Consider the following 23,223-nt stretch of genomic DNA (forward strand, 5'->3'; position numbering starts at 1 on the left):
TGGATTTCAGGAGAAAAAGAATGCAGGGCTTATCACTTTATATCTAATTATGATGCTGGTAGTGTCAAGGAAGCATTGCATAGCAGTCTTGTGTCTGGATGTTTTACTTATTTTTGAGCTAGCTGGTCACTGAACATATCCCCCTCACCCCCTTTCCTCCCCCTGTACAATCTTCCCAGTGGGACCAAGGTGAACTGAGAGTAACATCAGAAAATGAACTGCTATGAAATGGATTTTCATTTCAGAACAGCAGGTTTGGTTTGTCAAACCAATTTTGTTCTCCAGAAATTTCCTTCCATGTCATGATACAAAGACACCAGGACATATGGGGGCAATCTTCAAAATGCCTCTCTCTTTTTGACAGTTTTGTCCATTGTGCCAGGAGAACTGGGTTTGGAGAAACAAAAGGAAGATTATCAGGGATGTTTATATATATTTCAAATTAAAAAAGTTGGGGGAGGAGTAGGCAGCAAGGACAGAGGAAGAGGACAGTAATTTTGTCTCTGCATGCAATGGTATAGATGGAATAATTAAAGCAGAATGAAATTAGGCAGATATGCCTTTCACCTTCTAATTAGATCCTGGGCAATTACTCATTTCAGATAATACCTATCATTTTGTTAGTGATGTCTGGACTTGGGTCAGCAAATGAAAATATGTAGCTTCTGTACGGATGCATACAAAATGGGAACGGGTTAATGGCTAGTTCTTCACGAAGCCTGAATTCTGGTAAAGAACCAAGGAAGGCTTACATCTCATGATCAAGGCAGTCTCGTTTTAGTTAAACTAATGCATCCAGCTGCATTAACCCATCATGTTGGGAGCTCCATTTTCAGTTAGGTTCCTCTTGTGCAAAACAGTGTGAGAGAGCATAGTAGAGGAACCTTGTCTTAGTAAGTATCTGGTTGGCGTTGCCTGTTCTAAGCAGACACGGGAGTTGTAAGATGTAGGTACTTTCATGGAGATCTCTGAAGAAACAAAATCTGTTTCCAAATGGGATAATGAGACTGTTTCATAGGACCTGTAGTATTTTAGGTGCCCCTACTGTGAGCAGTGTCACTAGAATCGGGTAAGCAGCAAAGGATGTACTGGGGAAAGTATTTGTCTAAGAAAATGCTCAGAGCTGGGTAAAAGAATCTCTGCTCTTCCACCTGAGTGGTGTTCCCACTACTTTTCTTGCTGTGTGGACAATCGGTGCTGTCTGCAAAAGAGACCTATCTTTCCTTTGTAGAGACTTCATGCTGTGGTGGTCAAAGCATTACCAGTGTGTGGAAAAGTAGAGGACTGGAGAGGCAGGGAGAGGAGTTGAAGTGGGGAAACAGCTTCCCATCTCATTTCAAATGTCAACAGCCAATTTCACAGCTGCTGATACAATTTCCAGGATGGAAGTCATAGATGCTGAAGGCTAATGCGGTGACTGATGATTGGTAGACTGTAAGGTGGCATTCAGTGAATTCTGACGAGGAGTTTTTCCCATGCATGGAGATTCAACAAGTGGTTAAAACCTATAAATAGGGAGAGAACTGGTAAACATGAGATAATTATAAAGCTCACTCTCTGTGTGCTGATTGTCTGCACTCTTTCTATTCTGGGAAACATATTTCTAGTGGGCCCTGTGCTTGTATAATGTACCTTTCCTCCCACTCCCAGTCTCACTGCCTTTGTGTGTTTTGCAGACTCCCTGCTGGATGGTCGGTACGTGGAAACCAGCCGGAAAGGCAACGGAAAAATGAAGAGCTGACAGACGAAGAGAAGGAGATCATCAACCGAGTAATAGCTCGAGCAGAGAAAATGGAAGAAATGGAGCAGGAGCGTATTGGGTAAGGAAACAACCTGGCTAATTGCTCCATGGAACCCATAAGATGGTTACATGAGTCAGTGCATGGGCTTTACTTTTGTTTGTATGTGTTAGATTCAGCCTTGTGGCATGAAGATCATAGGGGAACCCATTTGATCGTCATACCACAGAGCTGCATCTCCTTGCTACCTGCTGCCACCTACCTCCTTCCAAAACCCCTTTGAGCCCAGACATTTGTGTAATGCTAACATGGCTTTGCCCATCCAATGCATCTGGGTTAGCTGAAATCAAATCTTCCATTACAAGAAGATTGATTCCCCAAGAGGGCCCCTACATTTTGGAATTCAGTTTCCCTGTCCTGGAACAAAATAGCCTAAATCTATTGACCTAGGGGGCATCCTGGAAAATCCATTTTCATTATTCATATTGACTTGTATTACAGAAGCACATAAAGGCCTCAGCTAAGCCTCATTGCACTGGGGGCTGTACAAGCACTCTCTAAGAGACTGTCCCTGCCCCAAAGAGATTACAATCTAAATAGACAAGCCACAGAGGCCTGGTCTATACTACAGGGGTAAGTTGGCCTAAGTTATGCAACTCCAGCTACGTGAATAATGTAGCTGAACTTGACGTAGCTTAGGTTGACTTACTGCGGTGTCTGCACCACACTGGGTCGATGGGAGAAACTCTCCTGTCAACTTACTTTATGCTTCTCATTCCGGTGGAGTACCGGAGTCGACAGGAGAACGTTCAGCGGTCAATTTAGCGGGTCTTCACTAGACCCACTACATTGATCCCTGGTGCATCGATTGCCACAGTGTCAATCCCTGGTAAGTGTAGACATACCATGGGGCATCTGGGGAAGACTGAGGAGAGGTAGGCAGTTTCTTTGGAAACTTGGGTTGGGGAGATATTGTTTTGTAATTTAATTTTTGCTGATTGTGGTTGTATGTAGCAGGGCCATGCTACTGTATTTGATGTTTGTACTGATTTGATTGTGTATGGATGTCTCTGTAATTGCTGAAAATGATAACTAGATAATAGATAGGAGTTCTTTTAGTAAATAAATGAACAAAACAGGGGGTCCCAACATGTCCTGGAAGTTTCAGCTTGTGTTCTCTTGCATGTCCGTATGGGAGCAGAAGGGTTTTTCAAGGAGAGCTTTGTTAAGTTAGCTGAGAACACTCAATGCTATGTATGTGAAATAGTGTACAACAAAAGGCAATATAACATTGACTTTTGCTGAAGGATCTAGTAATTAATCCTTCATTGGCAGGGAGACTGACCTACAGCAAAAGTGAAAATTAGGTAGACAAAGATCAAACCCCTGAATTGAAGCATCCCTGAACTCATGAGGTGTCTGATTCAAACTCAGAGCCACATCTACATTTTGGTTATCCAACCCCAGCCCCTCAAATAGGGCAAGTCAAATCCTCAGATCTAGAAACCCTGGAACTGGGGGATATTTGAAACCTGGATTTGGAGCTGAATATTGTAGCATGGGCCCATTTCTACAACTTCTTCTAGCCCCGATAGGTCATTTAAAATGCGGTCTAAGCTTTTTCAGGGGGTACCAATGTAAGACGATGCCTAGCATGGGTGGCTGGCAGTGGGGAGAAGAGCATGGACCTCTGGATTTGAAAGCACAAGCCTCTACTGCATGAGCTAAAAGACCCAGCTCTGTTAGCTCAAAGCCAGCAGTGGACTCAAACCTCTAAGTTGTCTGGCCACCAGGGAGGACAGAGAGCCACCCCGAATAAGCATGGGATACAACAGTGTCTGTGTAACAATCTAACATCCAGCACCTCCATGGAGACAGCCACCAGGCCTTCCTTGCTGGGCCAGACACTGCTCTGTGTTACCCATGGCAGTCCAGTCGCTCAATTGCCACCACTGGAGTGACTCTGGGTTTAACTCAGCATCAATGAGAGAGCAGAATTTGGCACGCTGAGTTTTATCAGTGGGCCTAAATCCTCTCCCCTTGGTCAAGCACAAGTAAATGGAGTTGGTGCAGGGGAATTCTGAAGTAGTACAGCAACTTACCATCCATCCGTCCCTCCCTGGGCTGCAGACCTGCACCCGAGCAAGTCTGCAGCAGCTGAAGGTTTCCTGCCATGCCCCTCCCCCCGCCTTCCTAATAACACTCTTGCCTGACTATGTGGTGAAACGCTGTGCAGCATACATGGGGTGGACCCTGTGCCATGGGGTCTCTGCATCCTGCCCCTTGCCCCAGATCCCACAGAGAGGTCTGTGTATCTTGTGACCGACTAAGTCATAGAGGTGTCCTTTCATGACGTTTTGATGATTGCTGGAGAGGGAGGGAGGTGCGTATGCCGTATTATGCCCCAGAGATTGTCATACTTGCATTTGCTCCCTAGCCCAGTCAGAGGGTCAGGAGAAAGACACAAAGCATTCGCTCGGCTCATTTTCTAGCCAGCAGTTACTGTACTGCAGTGTTTCTGCTAGGGGAGAGACGGAAACTGCCTTCAGGGGGTCTCTTCCAGCTGGCACTGTTGGCCTGCAGCGACCTGTTCAGCCAGGGAAAATCTCGTCCCCACACTGCCTTAGCTCCAGCTGCAGCCTCTTGTGTCCTCCGCCTTTTTCAGTGCCACGATGGAAACCGTACGAGACCCCAACGTTCTCGCCTCATCATATCCCTGTGCTACTGTGATCCCAATCCATGCTCCTTTGTTAATCGTGATACACAGCCCATTGTAGCTGCATTTATTTATTTAAATCAGGCTAGCAGTTTCATAAGTTTCATAGTGTTGCTGTATGGACTATTGTAGGAAATGTACACAGTGTTGTGTTCTACTGAAAAACGTATAGAATTCATAGGGCTTTTTTTATGGCCAGAAGATCATCTAGACGGACCTGTGTAACACTGACTTTCCTCCAGTTACTCCTGTGTTGAGCCCAGTAACTTGCATTTGGCTGAAACATCTCTTCCAGAAAGGCCTCCAGTCTCCATGTGAAGACCAAGAGATGGAGAATCCATCACTTTCCTTGGTAGTTAGTTCCTGTGGTTAATCACCCTCACTCTTAAACCTGCACCTTATTCTGGTTTGAATATGGCTGGCTTTGACACTGCCAGTCATGCTACATATGGTACAACCGGCCTTTTTTATGTACGTAACACTTTGAAGAAGTATATTGCCAACTCAATGGAACTGTAGAGCTGCAGCCAGCACCTCGCAAGTTAAGTAGCTACTGTTCCTCTGTATACCACTGCTCTCTGCTGGTTGGAAGGAGAAGTGATTGACTGTGTCCTAAGCCCCATACTGGGGCAGTTCTTCTCTTGTGCTAGAGAGCGGTGGTTTTGGAGCAGGAAGGCCAATCAGCATGCCTGCTGGGATATTCCCAGAGGGCGTGGTGTGGAATTTGAAAGAGGAGAGCACCTGTGGGAGAGCTGGCAATAAAACATCTCTTCTAATGCCCCATCCTCTTCCTGAACTTCAAGACCATCTTCCATTTGAGGATTCACAGAGAGCTGGATACTGTATACCTTCTAGCCCTACCTACCTAGCAGAGCAGTGTAAGAAGATCCCCCATTTCCTTTCGGCATCTGAGTTTGTGCCATGCATTGGAGAAGATACCAGAGAAGAGCAAAATAATAATTGTTATATATCAACCTGCTCCATCAATGACCATTTCCCAGAGGGAAATCCTGTAATCCTTCATGTCTAACATCCTGTGTTTGTTTTAAGGACAGCAGGTGATTGTATTCTATCCAGGCTTAGTCAGCCACTTGTTTTTTCCATCTCGGGGTGGGAGTCGGGTGCAGCATTATGAACTGTTTCAAAGAATGTTAAAAACCCCTCTAGTTGTTTACTACGAGTAAGTTGCCCTCAGGGGCAGTTGATTCATAAAAAGGCAGAGCAGTCCCATCTCCCAAAAGTGGAAAAACAACACATGGACGTTGAAAGCAAAAAAGTGTTTGAAAATCGAATCCACGGATACAGTAGCTTGGCTGCTTCTGACTCAGCTGAGATCTAGTCTTGTTCACCTGACTGTTAAAGTGAATTCAAAGTAAGCTGTAAAGATATAATCAGAGATCTGCCCTAAATATGGCTGGAAAGAAGCTTGGGGTGTGGGAGGGGAAGGGACTCTGAGATGCTGAATTTGGTGAAGTTAAGCATGTGAAATCCCAAGTTTCTCCTATGGAAGATTCAAAACCAGTTGAAGACCTGCTGAAACAATGCAGGGGAAGCCATCTGTCAGACTGGCTTTTTTGAAAAGCGCAGAGATGCTGGTATAGAAGTCCTCGTGAGAGTGGTTAGTTGGTTTTTTTTTTTTTTTTTTTTTCCCCTGCTGCTCACGTGTAATTTGAGGATAAAAGGCCTGGTTGTATAAGTAGCCCTGAAATTTTTGTTCATTCGCAAGCTAGTTCAGAGTTAGAGAGAGAGAGAGAGAGGAGCAGCAACATGCTTGATTCAAAGAGGCTTGATTCAAAGCCAAACGTTCTCTAGTATGGCTTGTTTCTCCCCCTCCTCCCCAACTTTCTGTGGAATGCATGGGCAGGTGGAGGCGGGGAGATCAGAGGCAAACTTCACAACCATACCTTCAAATGTATGGTAAAATACCCAGCTAGAGAGTGATGGTGGATATTCCACTTGGGAAAGTTCACTTCTTGAAATCATGCAGGAATAGAGCTAAATCTCCAAGCCAAAAACCCTCTGTCAGTCTCTTTTGTGTGTGTGTGTGTGTGTGTGTGTGTTGCAGGAAATTTTCCAATTGCAAAAGTTCTGTATTTTGTTTTAGTCTCCTGATCTTCGAGCTCCTTGTGACTCCAACCCCTCAACTTAGAAGAGCATATTGAATTCCTCTCTTTAACATTTGTGATCTCTGCCTTTGTTTACAGTAGAGATTTGTAGGTATTGACGTTGCCTGTTGGAAATGGCTAGCAGATTTCAGCCAGGATGTACCAATGTCCTCTACAGACAGGCTGGTTTTGTGCAGTCTGGCACAGCATATTGCCATCTTTTGAAGGAAACTGCTCTCTTCATAAACTGGGCTTGACTTTTCACCTTAACTCTTCATGTTGCTGATGTTCAGCCTTCACAAGTTCTGCAGGGAATGGATCAGCTATTTTGTTTTCCTCTCTCTCTCTCTCTCTCTCTCTCTGTGGTTTTATTTTTTTCTCCCTTTCTCTGTTCATGGCCAACCTCAGTTTGGTTTCAGCATGTGTGTAACTAGCTAGGAGCCTGGCAGATTTGGATTAAAGGTTGTGGATGAAATGTGTGAGATTTTTACCTGCTGTGCAGGAGTGTGACTCTTGGGTGTATAAAAATGAACGTCCCTGAACATAAAACAGTAGTTGCAGGCATATAAAAATGTTGAAAGCCTAAGAAAGGCATAATTGCGTCGTGCTGATATTTGATGTACTTAAACACTGAATGCGCCAAGTTCATGATCATTCAGTATCTCAAGCTGAGACAATGGTCGAACCACATTTTGCCATTAGATGTATGTGCATATATAAAGAAAATTGCTCCTAAACTTTTGATCCTAATTTTAATTTTTTTTAAAAAACATTAGATCATGTTTGATTTTTTTTTTGGCCTTCATGTTAACTTTAGTTTTAATATTTAAACCTTTAATACACGAGTTCCCAGTAGAAATAGTAGTGGCTTAATTCTGGAGTCAGCTGGGTGATCTTTTTTGTGTATTGCATTAACTTTTCCCTTTTTCTTATAAATCTTTGCAAGATCCCTCTACAAGCTCATTCCAATCAAATCTGTTGTGACAGGAGTGTTTTTTTTTTAAGGCTGATCATAGAATTTCAGTGTTCAACCCCGTGCAGTTGTGAGGCGAGGCATAAAACCATTTATCCTTTGTGATTCAGATTTTTTTCCCCATTTATACTGCATGCTGCATTGAACATACTGCTTGGTGCTGTTTGAAACCCATTAGGCTTGTCTTCGTGATTCATTTTTGTGGAGCTACAATAAATATTTAACTAGAGAGAACTTTTGCATGCATACGCTGGTGCCAGTTCTTGTTTTGCACTTAATAAAGGTTCTTTCTGTATCCCCCTTGTTGATTACAGCTTGTCCGGAATAAAAAAGCAAGAGAAAATGCCCATGTCATCATGCTGCAGGGTGGCTGGAATGGTGCTGCTCTCATGTACTGCAGTTAGAGGCACAGTATATGCTGAGTGTGTATGCGTGTGTGTGCGCGCAATTGCAGCTTCTGCAATAGATGTCAAGCTGAACACAAAGCTCCTGCTGAAATGCTTTTGGTCTATCGAGACATTTATTTCGTATTCATCACTGTGGAGTAGGGTAATGACTGCTACTATTGCATCTTTGCTCTTACCAGGGCAGTGAGGCATTAGGGTTGAGTCAATGGTTCGGCTGCTGGTGTGCTCATCAATATAGTCTCGTTGTTTCCTTGTACTCCCCTATCTGTCCGTATTCATCTGTTCTTTCTTGTGTCGCGCTTAGACTGTAAACTCTTTGGGGCAGGGACTGTCTTTTTTTTTACCCTGTGTTTGTGCAGCACCTGGTCTATGACTAGGGCTCCTTGGCACTACGGTGATGTTACTACTAATAGTAGTCAGTGGGAGGCACGGGTGCCCAGGACACTATGAATCAAGCCATTGAATTAGGTGCCTAAATAGATACAGGTGCCTCATGTTAGGCACTCAAATGTTAACCTAAGCCTCTTCTGTAGCCTCTTCAGAACAGTTGCCTGGACTGGCCAACCGGTGGTGCAGGAATAATGCAGTCCTATACTCCCTCCTCTGAAGAAAGACTATGTCACCTCTGTTGTGGATTCTCCAAGTCTCCTGCAAGGTCGTCTTCATGGCCATGTAGGATGGTACAGTGTCACCTGTGGTGTCTTAGACCTTGGTCTAGAGGTGACGACATACATGGATGAACTATCGGAGGCTCCGCAAGAGCCATCACTGTCTCTGGGGTGGTGCTTGTCAAGTGTCCCTAACTGGCGAAGGAGTCTGGTTTTGTCTTCTGAACAGCAAAATGTAGATTTATAGAGCCAGACAAAGAATAAGCTTATTTTGCCTGGGGCTAATGTTAGGAACATAGGAAATATTATACCAGTCCATGAGGCCCATATCTTGCTTCCATCAGTGACCAATACCTGATTTGTTAGAGGATGGATACTGCTCCTCCCACCATAAGGACTGTCCACAGGGGAAAATAATGCTCCCTGTACCTCTCATACAATGCACTGTAGCCTGTGATTTGATTACTCTTATCTTGGCCTGTTCAACTGCAGATTTGAATAGTCATAAAATGTACACACTGCTTTTTAAAATTAGCCCATTAGATACCACAGTGATGGGCACTTTGGAAATGTGCATAATGGTAATTAAAATCCAGCCACTGTGTTAGAGACACGTAGTAGAAAGTGATTAATTGGATGGTTAATTTATACATGCAGTAAAAATTAGAAAGATAAACAAATGACATCTACAGGAGAGGGGAGGAAAAGCCGAGAGGAAGCCTCGATGCTGATTCATAGCAATGACGGAGCAGCAGAATGCCATCGGTTGAGTAAGACTGATAAGGTTACATAGACTTCAATTGCAAAATATTTCCATTTGCAAGAATTGCATTAGCTGAATGAGATTGACCTAAAATGTAAGACCAGGCTGAAAAGTGTTGAGAAAGGAAGATGATTTGTTACAATATAAATCTCTCTAGCTGTTAGCAGCAGTGAAATCAGCCAGTCTACATTGAATCCATCTTACTGCAAAGACGTATTATGTATTAGGTTACATTGAAAGAAATCAGGGTTTGTTTCAGTCAGGAGTACCTGGATCTTTTGATCCCAGTAATTTAAACTTGAATCAATAACTTACATTCAGCTTGCCCTCATGCCGTATGTATTAGTTGAATATCCTCAGTCTCTCTCTTGCTGTCCTTCATGATCAGTATCTGGTTTCCAGAATGGAGTCTGTCCACAGCTTAGCGGAGGATACTTTAGGTGGCCTGTGTAATGCACCTTCCTTCACTCTTCTGGTCGGGCCTGGCTCTGCACTGATCCATCTTCAGCAGAAAGGCTAACCCCACCTTTCTGTTAACATTTTGTTCTGGTTTATCTGCGGTACTTGTATGGAACTGTTACCATGGTATCGGAGCATCTCCTCACAACACTCCTGTGAGGTGGGGCACTGCTCACCCTCATTTTAGAGATGAAGAACGGAGGCACAGAGAGGCTAGATGACTTGGCCATGGTCACACAGAAAGTCTGTGGCAGAACAGGGATCCTAATCATTGGATCATCCTTCCTCTCAGGATTCTATTAGCACTAAATATACAGATAAGAACCAATTTGCATACCAGGGCCCAGTGTGAGTGTTGATAACCCAAGTTATTTAACTGGGGCAAACTAAACCAATGAAGCCGGATTTATACCACTGTACAAGTGTCCACACACAGACGTACCCATTGAATTAAATTAGTGCATTAGTGAAATTGGAGCAAATCTTGTATGTAGATAGCCCTAAAGTAACCAGACCTCATAATGGAGGAGGACATAGTTTGATGAGAACGAAATCTTTTTGTTCGGGTATCGAGTACAATCTATTGCAATTTAATTATAGCGTGCCTTTCTTACAAAGTAGAGCAGTTAAAATTGGAAGGTGTGTAAGTAGGAGGAAGCAGTTGATCAGGAGAAGTGTGAAGGACTGGTAAGTGATGGTATGGGGAACTTGTGACAGCTCCCTAGCTGTTGGCAGCATGGAAGCGGAGGGGTCTGAACTGCAATTTGAGGAGGGCAGGCTGTTTCAGGGAGAGTAGGAGCAGTGACAGTGACCTCCCACAGAGGGAAGGCAAAGCTATGGGACTGAGGAAGTTTAAAGAGAGGAAAAAGAAAAGGAGGACTTGTGGCACCTTAGAGACTAACAAATTTATTAGAGCATAAGCTTTCGTGAGCTACAGCTCACTTCATCGGATGCATCCGATGAAGTGAGCTGTAGCTCACGAAAGCTTATGCTCTAATAAATTTGTTAGTCTCTAAGGTGCCACAAGTCCTCCTTTTCTTTTTGCGAATACAGACTAACACGGCTGCTACTCTGAAACCTTTAAAGAGAGGAGGATCAAAGAGCTGCATAGGGGTGTGCCGTTGCCTGAGGGTCCTTGAGTCATTGTGGAGCAGATAAAGATGTGAATTTTCTGAGTGTCCTGGAAATTCAGATACTTGTATTAGGAACTATCCTGTGGCTCTGTGAATTGTTTTCCCCCAATAAAAGGGGGACAGAATGGAATGGAATCTGATTTTCTAGAGCACTTTTCTGTCCTAAAGTACCCCCAGGAACTTAAAGAAACTAGGAGTTAGACGCTAATAGCGCAATTGCTGTTGGCAAAACCATCAGTCTTGTGCACTCAGCTACCATTCACAATTGCACAGTTTTGAACACTAGAACTTGGTTTATCCCTTCTGATGATTCCCAAGGAGCTTTAACTTCTAGCCTGGCTGATCCTCAGAGATGGGCCTCAGGCCTCAATTTAACATCCTCGCTTGGAAGGCAGGGGTGCATGTGTGTGTAATTGTGAAAACAAAATCTTTCCCGCTTTGGGGTACAAACTCCTGGCTGCAGCATTACATTCTAAGAAAAGAGCAGCATTTATGATTATAGCATATAATAAGGTAAATATTTGTGTTTAAAGTAGTCATATAATCCCTGTGTGAGTACACAAATTGTTATATATTTTTTGCACTATTAATAAAATAGGCTCTATTGCTTTGTGAAGGTGCTGCCCATGATAAGTGATGGTTTTGCAAAACATTTAGAGCCAAATTCAAAATTGCTTGAGGTTAAAGGATTTTTTGTTTTGTTTTTGCAATTTGTTTCAACTTTCCATGAACAAGGTTTGTTTGGACATGCAGATTTGCCCAATGGAAACGGGCCCATTTTCAAGCATAGCTGGCTTGGCATTGAAAAAACTGTGAAAATTTGTACTTGCAGATTTTTTTTGCTATGAAAATAGCCATTTTGCCAAAAATTTTGCACAAAACAAAACCTCTACATACAATTACATAAAATGTAAGGTGTGAATTTTAGAAGGCATTCCTGGGTTAGCAGCAGTAGCATGCAATCTATGGGGAAAGTAATAGATTATGTCCCTAGATAAACCACTGGATTAAATAATGAAATGTATCTGCTGCTGGGGCTTCTAAACAAAGATATACAGTACTTACCATAATCAACAATATAACGCTAGCACCATACACACTAAACAATGATATTCCTAGATTTGTTGGTTTCAGAGTAGCAGCCGTGTTAGTCTGTATTCGCAAAAAGAAAAGGAGTACTTGTGGCACCTTAGAGACTAACAAATTTATTAGAGCATAAGCTTTCGTGAGCTACAGCTCACTTCATCGGATGCATTGGTTTCACCCACTTGTTACACTTCCATAATGTGCTCCTGTGCAGATAATTGACAGAAAAGCTTCCCATACTATAGAATAGAAATTGCAGTGGTTAATTTAATTTAAGGAGTGTTTTGAGAACAGCCAACTTTCTCCTTTTAGAAACACTGTAATAATCTTCATTCTGATCTAAATATTAAGGGCCTAATCCAGGGCCCATTAAAATCAATGGGACCCTTAGTGTTTGCAACTAAATGTATTCCCCATGGAATGTTAAACCTATCGATGTATGGTCAGGAGTGATTCCCCTGCATCACCAAGTCTGACAGCTGAGTTTACATCTAGAAAAGAATCATGGATGAATACTCTCCAGGAACTGAGCTCAAAGTAAGGGATAGATAGCAGCAGGCTTTAGGAATGAAGGCATGAGAGAGAATGATGCTAGAAAACAGTTTAAACATTAAAAGTACAGGAGAAAGTCATCAACTCACCTAACTCAGACCAGAGACTGTTAATCTTTTAACCCATTTTATTCCTTTTAGAAAGTATCTTGTCAGGTTAAAAATCAGAATTACTTAAAAAAAAAAAAGTGCCTTCCTTGCATTATTGAAAATGTTTTAGATTATGCAAACTGAAAGAATTAAAACCCTTGACTTGAGTTTTCACCCATATGTTGGTGGTTTGCTTTTTGAGACTGCAGATAGACTGGGCTGTTTTCAGTTTTGCTGATAGTCATTTTCTAGGCATTCACTTTCAGGGTCCCCTGCTCTAGCTGCTGCACTCCTACTGTATGTATTGCAGAAATGTGCTCTATATTAGGGGGGGGTTATATTTTTAAAATGTCCATTTTCCCCTCCACCTTAAAACTGGAAACTTTTCTATTAGCCTCAAGTATAGTAAAAATCTAGGGTGAAATCCTGAAGTGAATGGGAATTTTGCCATTCATTTCAATAGGGCCAGGATTTTACCCCTGGTTTTTTTTTTTATACCACCTGAATTTGGGATCGAACTTGACCTGATAGTGTCCCTTTAATAAACACCCATAGAACAAGCCTTCAGTATTATGGACCTGAATCAAATCTAGAGAAGTCAGTGGAAAGACTCCCACTGACTTCAACCAGCTTTGGATCAGGCACAGTACGAACTGAAATAAAATGGCTTGGTTTTGGTGCATACAATGTATTTTCTATCTCTTGCTGCACTGTCAAGGCATATTTCTTTGTCGAGTGCTTACGTATTCTCTATGCAGTACAAAGAAAATGTCTGGCAGGTATTCTTGGGTTCCACTCTGTGAACAGCCTGCATTTAAGGATGAAATCCACGGATCTCAGTAAGGTCTCTTCAGGGTTTGCCACATGTAAATTAGGGATCATATAGTTTGTAAATGATCCGAAAGTGTGGTCAGGGTAACTGTCATAAACCTGAAACTGTCATAAGACATGGGGGACAATGTCTTTTTTTTTTTTTTTTAATGGATGGTGTTTTAGCTGCTTTGTCAGATTTGGGTCATGCTGCAATGGGAGTGTATAAAGCCCCTGCGGGCTTGATTTTTTTTTTTCTGAAATTCTCTCAAGTAAGGATTTCTCTCTCTCTCTCTCCCCATTTTGAACAGAATAAATAATGCATTTTAGATTCTGCTATTTTTAGCTAGTTGGTTTGTAAGTTAACCAGTTGTACAGTTTACTACTCAGACCTTATGTGCTGTTGCGTCTTTCCAGAGCTTGCAAACTGCTGTTGCTGCTGTTGGTTTTTCAGAAGTTGCTAGCTATGTCTCTTCACCTGCACAATAAGCAGATGGGTTTGCACAGTTGCAGTCTCTGGTGGGCTTTTTGCATTTTACTCAAAAGATTAACAATTGCTGCAAAGTAAAATATTTACAGTTTTTTTCTTAGAAATGTAAAGACGGCATTAATACACTACATGTCATCCCTGAAAATAAACTAAGGCCTTTATCCTGCATCGTTTTCACAGACTGAAACTGGAGCTGCTCAAAAAATTTTAGACAGAAGTTTTCCATAGAAAAATGCAGTTTTGTTTGGAATTGAAACATTTTATGGGGACATGTTGATTCTGATTAACTCTTTTGATAGGAAAAAGTCAAAATGCTTAATTTTGATAATGTTCTTTCAAGTCATTTAGTTTCAACATTTATATTTAATTCACTTATATATATATATATATATATATATATATATATATATATATATATATATATATATATATATATGGTGTATAATATTTTAAATAGGATATTAAAGCTGAAACAAAATGAATCAAAACAGTACTCAAACAAAATGTTTTGAAGGCCCTGAATCCACATTTTTCAGAATTCTAGTTTAATGGGAAATTGAAGAATTTTGGCTTTTTGTTTCAAATTGGAATGATTTCCCACCCCCCACGAATGGTTGGAATTTCCCACAGAATGGAAATTTTTTCCTGGCCAGCTCTAGCAAAAAAGTCCTGATGGCTAAGTTCCCAAGCCAGCTGTGACCATAAGTAGTGGGCACAGGTATTTAAGGAAATAGTATTGCCAGTTTGAGGAACAGTATTATCTAGAACTTTACATATTCATAGTGCTTGACAAAGGTTAATCTTCAGGGCCTCACTGACGGATAGGGGCAGCAGTATTATCCTCACTTTCTTACGGCTGGGGAAACTGAGGGAGATAAATGGTTGTCCAGGATCGCACAGCAAGTCAATAGGATCGGAGTGCCAGGATAAGAACTCACAACCTCTTGACTTGGTGCCCTTTCTCAGTTAGAGTGTGCTTCCTCCCGCACAATGTCTTCTGTACCCATACACCTCACCACTGTACTTTCTTTTGTTTTGTTTTAAATCAGCTGCCTATTAAGAGATTCCCAGAATGTATTAGATTGGACACTAACAGCTGTAGATGTCTCAGTATTTTCAGGCAAAATGATAGTGGAAAGTGATAAATTTTCTTCAGGATAATTACTTTTACATTTCCTAATTATGTTTTACTTCATTCAACCTACAGGATCTTTTTATCTTCACTTAGACTGTATGAGTCAGTACGGTTATGACTAGACTTGGAAGGATTAGATTTTTATTCATTGCACACACACACACACTGATTAAAAATATTTCCATCAATAATGATTGAAATGTACAGATTAACGAAGTAAGAAATGCTGCTTGAGAATTTATGCAAGTTTGATTTTAATGATGGTTACTTTGTATATCTTGACATGTGATGTTCACAACTTATTTTAACAGTTACAAAATTTTAACTTTATGAATATCAGTATCTACTGTCATTAAATATTTATTGTCTGACTCCCATAATTTCCCACAACTCTGAACATTTAAATAGACAAAAGTAAAAAAAGCTTAAAACCCATAATTTTGTGCACCTGTGAAAACGAGTCAATAAAAATAGGGAAAAATGCTTAAAAATAAACCTCAATATTACCCATCAAAATTATAAAAAGAGTAAAAATTGAGTTCTGCCCAGCCTAGTTATGATGCAACATATGTCTCTGGGTCATCTAGAACTTCGTCTATTATGCAGTGCTAACAATGGGGTGACTGTTACCTTGAGGTCCCTTTTGACCAGCTTTGGGGTCTAATCCAGAGCCTGTGGAAGTGCGTGGGTGTCTTCCCATTGACTACAATGGGCTTTGGCTCAGGTCCTTGGTGGCTGTCCAGGATGGTGAAAGTTAAAGATCCTGGGATTCTTGGGAAAGAGTGAAGGGATGGCCAATGTTTCATTTCCTGTAACCTGATCCTGGTTTTGAATGGGCTGTAGGTACTCATGCTTAGCACCTGTAAAGATCTGACTCTGTGGCTATGGCTACACTACATCTTAAGTCGACATAAGTTATGTTGCTCGGGGTGTGAATGAGCCACCCCCCTGAGCAACATAACTTATGCCGACTTAACGCTGTCCACACCGGTGCTTATGTCAGCGGAAGAGCTTGTCCTGCTGACATAGCTGCTGCCGCTCGTTGGGGGTGGATTAATTATGTCATTGAGAGAACTTTATCCTGTTGGCTTAGAGCGGCTACACAGAAAGCATACTGCAGAGCAGCTGCATCACAGCTTCCCTCTCTCTGGCACAAGAAAGGGGGTCAGGGAAATATTTTCCTTTTTTTTGGACAGCTTTATATCCCCTGAAACGGGGAGGACTCTCTGAAAGGTACAGTCAGAGGGCTGTGCGCTCCCACAAGACCACAGGATTGTGGTTGCCCAGAGAATGACATGGGAGGTAAGTGAGGTATCTGCTCGTACTCCAAGGGGGCGAACTTGAGACATTAACCTTTGACAATACCCATTCTTCTTTCTTCTCCTCCCAAACTCCTTATGCTGCTTCTTTCCTTCTAGTCTCCTGCTTTCCCCTCCTAACTGACTCCTTGTTGGGTTAGTCTGAGGGAGGCATTGCTACTGAAGGAAAACCTGATCAAAGAGGGAAGGTCATGCATATCTTTGCCCTGTCTAAAAGAAGAGTCTTTGTCATGTTAGTGATTGCTAGGGCATTACCAATGGAAATGTATCTGTTAACTAGCAGTGTTTCTCAACCTTTTGGTACCAGGACTACTGCCTTCCTAAACTGTGTCAGGGCAATCTCTTGGACTGGCGCTGGTCCTTGGATTGTTAGTTGAGAAATAATGAACTAAAGGGCTAAAATAAGTACCTGTGGTGTCCAGCAGAGGAGGGCTCACCAGCACCACGCTCCTGTCTCTTGCACTGTGACTGTCTTTGTGTTACCATGTCACATTCTGTGTGTGCAGGCGTCTCATGAACCGCTTGGAGGACATGCGGAAGAATGTGGCCGGCGATGGGGTCAATCGCTGCATCCTGTGTGGAGAACAGCTGGGATCAGCTTGTGTTGTGTGTGAGGACTGCAAAAAGGTGAGACCTCACCTAGGCTGAACTTGAGAACTGCAGATAATACTGATGGTACAACCTTCAGCTCGTGTGTTCGGGGACTCCTGAGTTCTACTCTAGCTCTGACATTGACTCCCTTGGGCAAATCACATAGGTTGAGATTTTTGAAAGCTGAGTAGGGGATTTAGAGACACAACTCCCATTAGTTTTAATGGAAGATGTGTATCTAATTGAGATCTGGCGGAATGACTGTTTGTTTTTTTGTTTTTTGTTCACTTGCAGTGCCGAAAAAATGAAAAGAAATTTGTTTTGGGTAGAGCAAAGTGTTTGGTTTTTCATTTAGTTTTTGAGGTTTTTTTTCCTTCAGGTTTTTAATTTTTTAAAAATAAAATTGAAGTAAGTTTCAGAACAAAATGTCTTTTTTTTGAATCAAGACTTTTCTTTCTTTCTTTGAAAAAGAGAAAAAATGTGACCAAGTCTTCACAAATTTGCATAATGTTTTGGTTGGCCCAAATCTGCATTTTTTGTGTGTGCGTGGGGGGAAAAAATGTAGTTCAAAAATGGTTCCCAGTTTTAGTCTGAATCTGTTGGGTCAGCTTTGCAAATCTCAACCTTAAACTTTATGCCTCAGTGAAACGAACCCACCTCCGCATGGCTTTGTGAGGATTCATGAGAAATCATTTTTAAACCATTTTGAATGTGTGAAGTGCTACAGTAAATGTCAAGTGTAATTATTATCACTAAATCTGAAATGATGTCCCTCAGTTGTACTTTGACATAGCAGAACATATGCTATGCAAAATGTCCTTCAGTTTTGGACTTGCTCTAGTGCCCCATCACAGCACGGTGAGCATTGCTGGCAGTCTCAGTCTTAACTTTTTGAATTTCCTTGGTCATTTATTTTTGTACTTTTGAAACCAGACCCAAACACACCTCTTAGGGTGAACAACTGTGAGTCTTTAACTACAGCAGGATTCAGTGATTGTTCTGCACAAGGCCTTTCTGGCAATGTTCTGTTGCAGCGATTTAGTGTCATTGTGCCATAAACGTGTGATTTTGTTTTGTTGGTAGAACGTCTGCACAAAGTGTGGCATCGAGGTGACCAACAGCCGCCCTCATTCCATCTGGTTGTGCAAGATCTGCAGTGAGCAGAGAGAGGTTAGTGCAATTCTCTTGGCTGGTTTTACTTCCTCACTGCCCATGTCTGGATTTCCTGCCAGTTAGTGGTTCCAGAATCGGTAGCAGTTTTAAGTCAGAGCTTTAACGATAGTTATTCTAAGCATTTCTTGATATTAAGCATTCTGCCACGTGGAGCATTATTTAAGGGGCTGGCTGCATGCTTGTACAATATTAATTCTGTATAGGCTTGTCCCAAGAATCCCAAGAGGAACTGTGTTAATTAGATATAGGGCTAACTTCTTTCCCAAGCCATTAAATCATTTAAATCTCTCTCTCTTTCCCCCCGCATTCTCTACCCTCACTCCATGGACAAACTCCCATTGACAGATAAACAGCACCTAGTTAGCAGGACCCTCTCAGGATAGATAGGGGCAACTATTTTTAATGAAAAGCAGATTGAACAAGATGTGTTTTCCCCTAAGAAAATTAACCACTTTTGCATGTAACAATCGTCTGTTCTGGAGAGGGTTTCATGGCCATCAGCCCCATATATTGGCTTTTGTACTATGGCTCAGAAATTGAGAGAATAGGTTACTTGAAGACTTTCCCTTTCTGACAGGTTGCTTTCAAGCACTGTGGATATATATGTTCTGTAACAAGGTGTCTGTTCAAAGAGAGGTGAAGTTTGGAGCCTTGGTACTCCATGCTTCTGTTGAGTCTGGAATACCAGGACCCAATTCATGGTTGCATGGCACCTGGTGAGGTCATTTGCCCCAGTGCCAAGTGGGCGTAAGGTGCTGTCATTTTGGGATGATAAGGTTCTGCACTCACTTTGCACTGGTGTATGTGATTGCACTGTAGGCAGGGCCACAGTGAATTGTGCCCAGCATGCTTGTGAGTTGGAGAGAGTCAAAACACTGCTGTGTGCGAAAAGCTAGAATCATCCATTCAAGCAGGCTGGAGAGTTAATTCAAGGCTGGCTATCAAGAGGCTCTGCCCACCATCGCTTTGGGTACCATGCTCATCATTTCCCTAAACAAGGTGATAAGCATCAAACGAGCTCTCGAAGGCTGATCTGCCCAGCCAGAACGTAGCTATGGGGCAGCTGCTGAGAGCTGATTAACCCTTAAATGTGGGGCACATCCCACCTTGTTTAATAAAGGGATACTCGTGGGCGAAGCACTGCCATTTTCAGGAGAGAGAGAAACCTCCCTCTGAACCTCCCTTGTGCTCTGCCTCTTTCCCAGGTGTGGAAGCGTTCGGGGGCATGGTTCTTCAAAGGCTTGCCGAAGCAAGTGCTGCCTCAGCCAATGCCTGTCAGCAAGAACAAGCTGCCGCAAGCCCCCAGCGAACCTGCCTCCTCGGAGCCACCTGCTCAGGACCTGAAACTTCACTCCCGCACGCTGAGCCGTGGTAGGGGGTGGATTTCTGTCCTTCCATCTCCTCTACAATCTTTCTAACTCAGCCTCAGGGGGCGGTGGGGTGGCTCATGGCAATAGAGTGCAGTGTCTGGTAGTGAAAGCTTGGAAGATCCATCCCTACATGAACACGTGTTGACAGTAAAATGCCCAGTTGTTTTATTGCTAGTGTATGTTTTCTGATCAGCCTGTAGTTCATCCTTTTTCCCCCCCTGCGGGTAGCTGGGTGGCTCCATCCCCAACCCTTAAGACCCAGCTCTTGTGCTCCTTCTATCTGGAAGATCTCCAAGGCCCTGGGGCAGCTTTTTAAAGGTTCTCTAACCTAAGCCACACACACGCTGCGGTAAGTACCAAAGTGTGCTCTGTGCAGGGAGACAAATTCACTGAGATGATTGTAGGGAAAGTGATTAATGTGAAACCTTGGCACTGCAGTAATTAAAATAAGAAACCCCAACAAAACAATTTTGGCCCCTTATGGATTCAATTAAAACGATCAGTGGGCTGCAGTGCCCTTTAGAATGAAAGGCATGTTCATACAGTAAACCAGCAGCCTGACTGATACTCTCTAGAGTAAGCCTTGGATTTTGATTTTGTTCTGGAGAGAAAGAAGAGCTATTCCCTCCACCCCCTTAGATTCATAGATATTAAGGTCAGAAGGGACCACTATGATCATCTAGTCTGACCTCCTGCACAATGCAGGCCACAGAATCTCACCCATCCACTCCTGCGATAAACCTCTCACCTATGTCTGAGCTATTGAAGTCCTCAAAGCATGGTTTAAAGGCTTCAAGGTGCAGAGAATCCTCCAGCAAGTGACCTGTACCCCATGCTACAGAGGAAGGTGAAAAGCCCCCAGGGCCTCTTCCAATCTGCCCTGAAGGAAGATTTCTTCCCGACCCCAAATATGGCGATCACCTGAACCCTGAGCATATGGGCAAGATTCACCAGCCAGATACCCAGGAAAGAATTCTCTGTAGTAACTCAAATCCCACCCCATCTAACATCCCATCACAGGCCATTGGGCCTATTTACCATGAATATTTAAAGATCAATTAATTGCCAAAATCATGTTATCCCATCATACCATTTCCTCCATAAACTTATCAAGTTTAATCTTGAAGCCAGATAGGTCTTTTGCCCCCACTGCTTCCCTTGGAAGGCTATTCCAGAACTTCACTCCTCTGCTGGTTAGAAACCTTTGTCTAATTTCAAGTCTAAACTTCCTGGTGGCCAGTGTATATCCATTTGTTCTTGTGTCCACATTGGTACTGAGCTTAAATAATTCCTCTCCCTCTCCAGTATTTATCCCTCTGATATATTTATAGAGAGCAATCATATCTCCCCTCAACCTTCTTTTGGTTAGGCTAAACAAGGCAAGCTCCTTGAGTCTCCTTTCATAAGACAGGTTTTCCATTCCTCTTCAAAAGCTTCTGCTAACTTAATCACACACATCTAATCAGCCCAGAGGTCCTCTGCTAAATTCCAGCGTGGAGAGAAATAGGGAAGGGAGCCTCGATCCTGAATTCAAATCCTGCTCAGTAAAACCTCATGGGGAAGAACAGCTAAAATTCTTCCAGTAGGCGACCTCCATTTGGTGGGATTTCCTGGAGCTCCAGGATCACATAACTGTCCGTTCTTTGAAGATTGAGTCTGAGGCATCCTACTTTAGTTTATTCCTCAAGTGGTTAAGACAAGGCTTCATTGTCTTCCATGCCCAGTTTGGATCCTGGCCACATTCGGAAAGCCCTGCAAGCTTCCCTGTTTGTCCCAGCTTTTCTGTAACCGTTGGCTCAGCTTCTTCTACCTACTCCCCTCTTCCCTTTAAAGTCATGATGCTGAGGGTACTGTAGGATATTCTCCCCCTGGGAGTGGAAATTGCTTTTGCCTTAATCTAAGCCATACATCCCAGTTCCAGGATGATGAACACTCACATATGCTTCAAGCTAATGACTGCGTTGCTGCCCCAGCTTTTGGCTAGGAGGGCAGCACTACAGCTCATTGCGGATCTCCTCCTCTTTTCATCTTGGTATGAGGGTTCGCTCCATTCATTGATTGCTCTTTGTTTATGCCACTCAGGGCAAGCTGAGGTTGGGGCCTCGGCCGAACAGGACTCTTATGGTAAGAGCGCTGGCTTTCAAACCTCTACCCGGCTGCTATCTCATTAGCGCAGTTGCTGAATGTTCCTGCCTGGTAATGCTCAGGGACATGCAGCAGCCAGGTTTCTCCTCCCACCCCTCCGTAATCCATCAGCAGGGCCCCCGTAAGTGCATGAAAGCTTTTGATTACATTTAATTTCCTCTTTAGTTTTTTCTTTGTAATTTATAAACAGGTGTGTATGTGTGTGTGTGGGATGGGATACCTTCAGAGAACGCTTCCCATGTGATGGAAAAGGCTCATTCATCCAGAGAGATGACCAGTGCCACCCTGCTGAGCGATGATGCCCATGGCATCTGGCTCAGAGGTGCTCGCCTCTTGTTTCCCATGTTCCTCTTATGTGCTTCCACTCTTCCATTCTGAAGAACGTCTTCCGGCAACCTACCCTTCCCTGTAGCAAGAATTCAGAGCTCTTGCCAGCTAGTTTAATCTTCTCTCTCTTCTTCTGACATCCCCCAATGACTCAGTTATTTGTGGTGGGACTTGAAGTCACCTGGGGACCATAGCAAAACAATGCTGCTCATGAAATTGTGTAAATATCGGCTTGAAAACCTGCTGCTAGGTGACTGGTGGAAGCTGTGTACTGCCCCTGCAGACCAAAGTACAACAGGAATGTTTTTGTTTATTTCAGTGGGAGTTGGCTTGTGCTGCATGTGAGTTTGTGTTGGGAACTTCTTAGGGTTTGATCCAAAGCTATGGTTAGATGTGGGTCTGCTGCAAAATTCAGGTCCAAATTTCAAACTTCCAAAGTCGGGATGTTTAGAGTTCAGGTTTTTGGATTGGTCCCATCTCGGATTTATGGGTTTGTGAAGCCGGAAAGGACCCCTATGATCACTGAGCCTGACCTCCTGCATAACACAAGTCATCATAGAATCGCCATTGTTTTCTTGTCTTTAATCAATTACAAATATTAAGTCCTTTCTGCAGTGGTTATTTTTATCCAGGGGTTCCAGCTAGCCCTGTAATGTAGTTATGGGAAGCCTGTCACATAACATGGTATTTTTATACCGACACCACCAATTTCACAGGAATTTAGTTATTTTGGGGCACTCCCACCTCCTGTCCATTTCTCAGTTGAAATGATGTAATTGAAAGAGCCGAACTACATCTGTAGGTGGTGTTTCCTGACGTGGATTCACATGCTCCTCGCTGTATTTTCAGATTATTTAATTTGAGTCACGCAACCCCTCCTCCAAACCCTTCATGTGAGAAACTTTAGAGAGAGACAGCTGTCGATTACACATTGTTAAAGAGACTGAGACCACAACCCTAGAATGGCAACTTCTATTCCTGATGTGGGTTCCCTCTATTGCCTTGGAGGTCACCCAATATAACCTACACTAGCACAGAGTGGGAAATTGGCCCCTTCTAGTGCCTAGTCCACAAAGAGGATAAGACCTTACTACAGCTTCCAGCTAGAAGAGCTACTCTTTTAGCTTAAGCTGTAGAGGCACATGCAGTTAGCACTGAAAGTCCTGGCTTCTCACCAAACCTGGGCGGTGAGTTAGCCTTAAATTTCTCATTGTAGTGAAAAAGGATGCTAAT

At 42.9% G+C, this 23,223-nt stretch overlaps 1 protein-coding gene across 25 annotated transcripts in view; it reads left to right on the plus strand.

Annotated features, from left to right (window-relative positions):
- The window catches only part of RPH3A (rabphilin 3A), a 115,180-nt gene that overhangs the window by 53,118 nt on the left and 38,839 nt on the right, over positions 1 to 23,223 (plus strand). For 19 of the 25 annotated variants that reach the window (XM_043498113.1, XM_043498112.1, XM_043498121.1 and 16 more), the window contains 5 exons: positions 1,677 to 1,820; positions 16,891 to 17,011; positions 18,059 to 18,145; positions 19,354 to 19,519; positions 21,601 to 21,642. In XM_043498113.1, coding sequence (XP_043354048.1) covers positions 1,677 to 1,820; positions 16,891 to 17,011; positions 18,059 to 18,145; positions 19,354 to 19,519; positions 21,601 to 21,642 — 560 coding nt within the window. The remainder of the gene's footprint in view (positions 1 to 1,676; positions 1,821 to 16,890; positions 17,012 to 18,058; positions 18,146 to 19,353; positions 19,520 to 21,600; positions 21,643 to 23,223) is intronic. The other 6 variants (XM_038373840.2, XM_038373839.2, XM_038373848.2 and 3 more) reach the window with 1 other exon arrangement.

Source organism: Dermochelys coriacea, chromosome 15 (genome assembly GCF_009764565.3).
Source record: "Dermochelys coriacea isolate rDerCor1 chromosome 15, rDerCor1.pri.v4, whole genome shotgun sequence".
Lineage (NCBI taxonomy): Eukaryota > Metazoa > Chordata > Testudines > Dermochelyidae > Dermochelys > Dermochelys coriacea.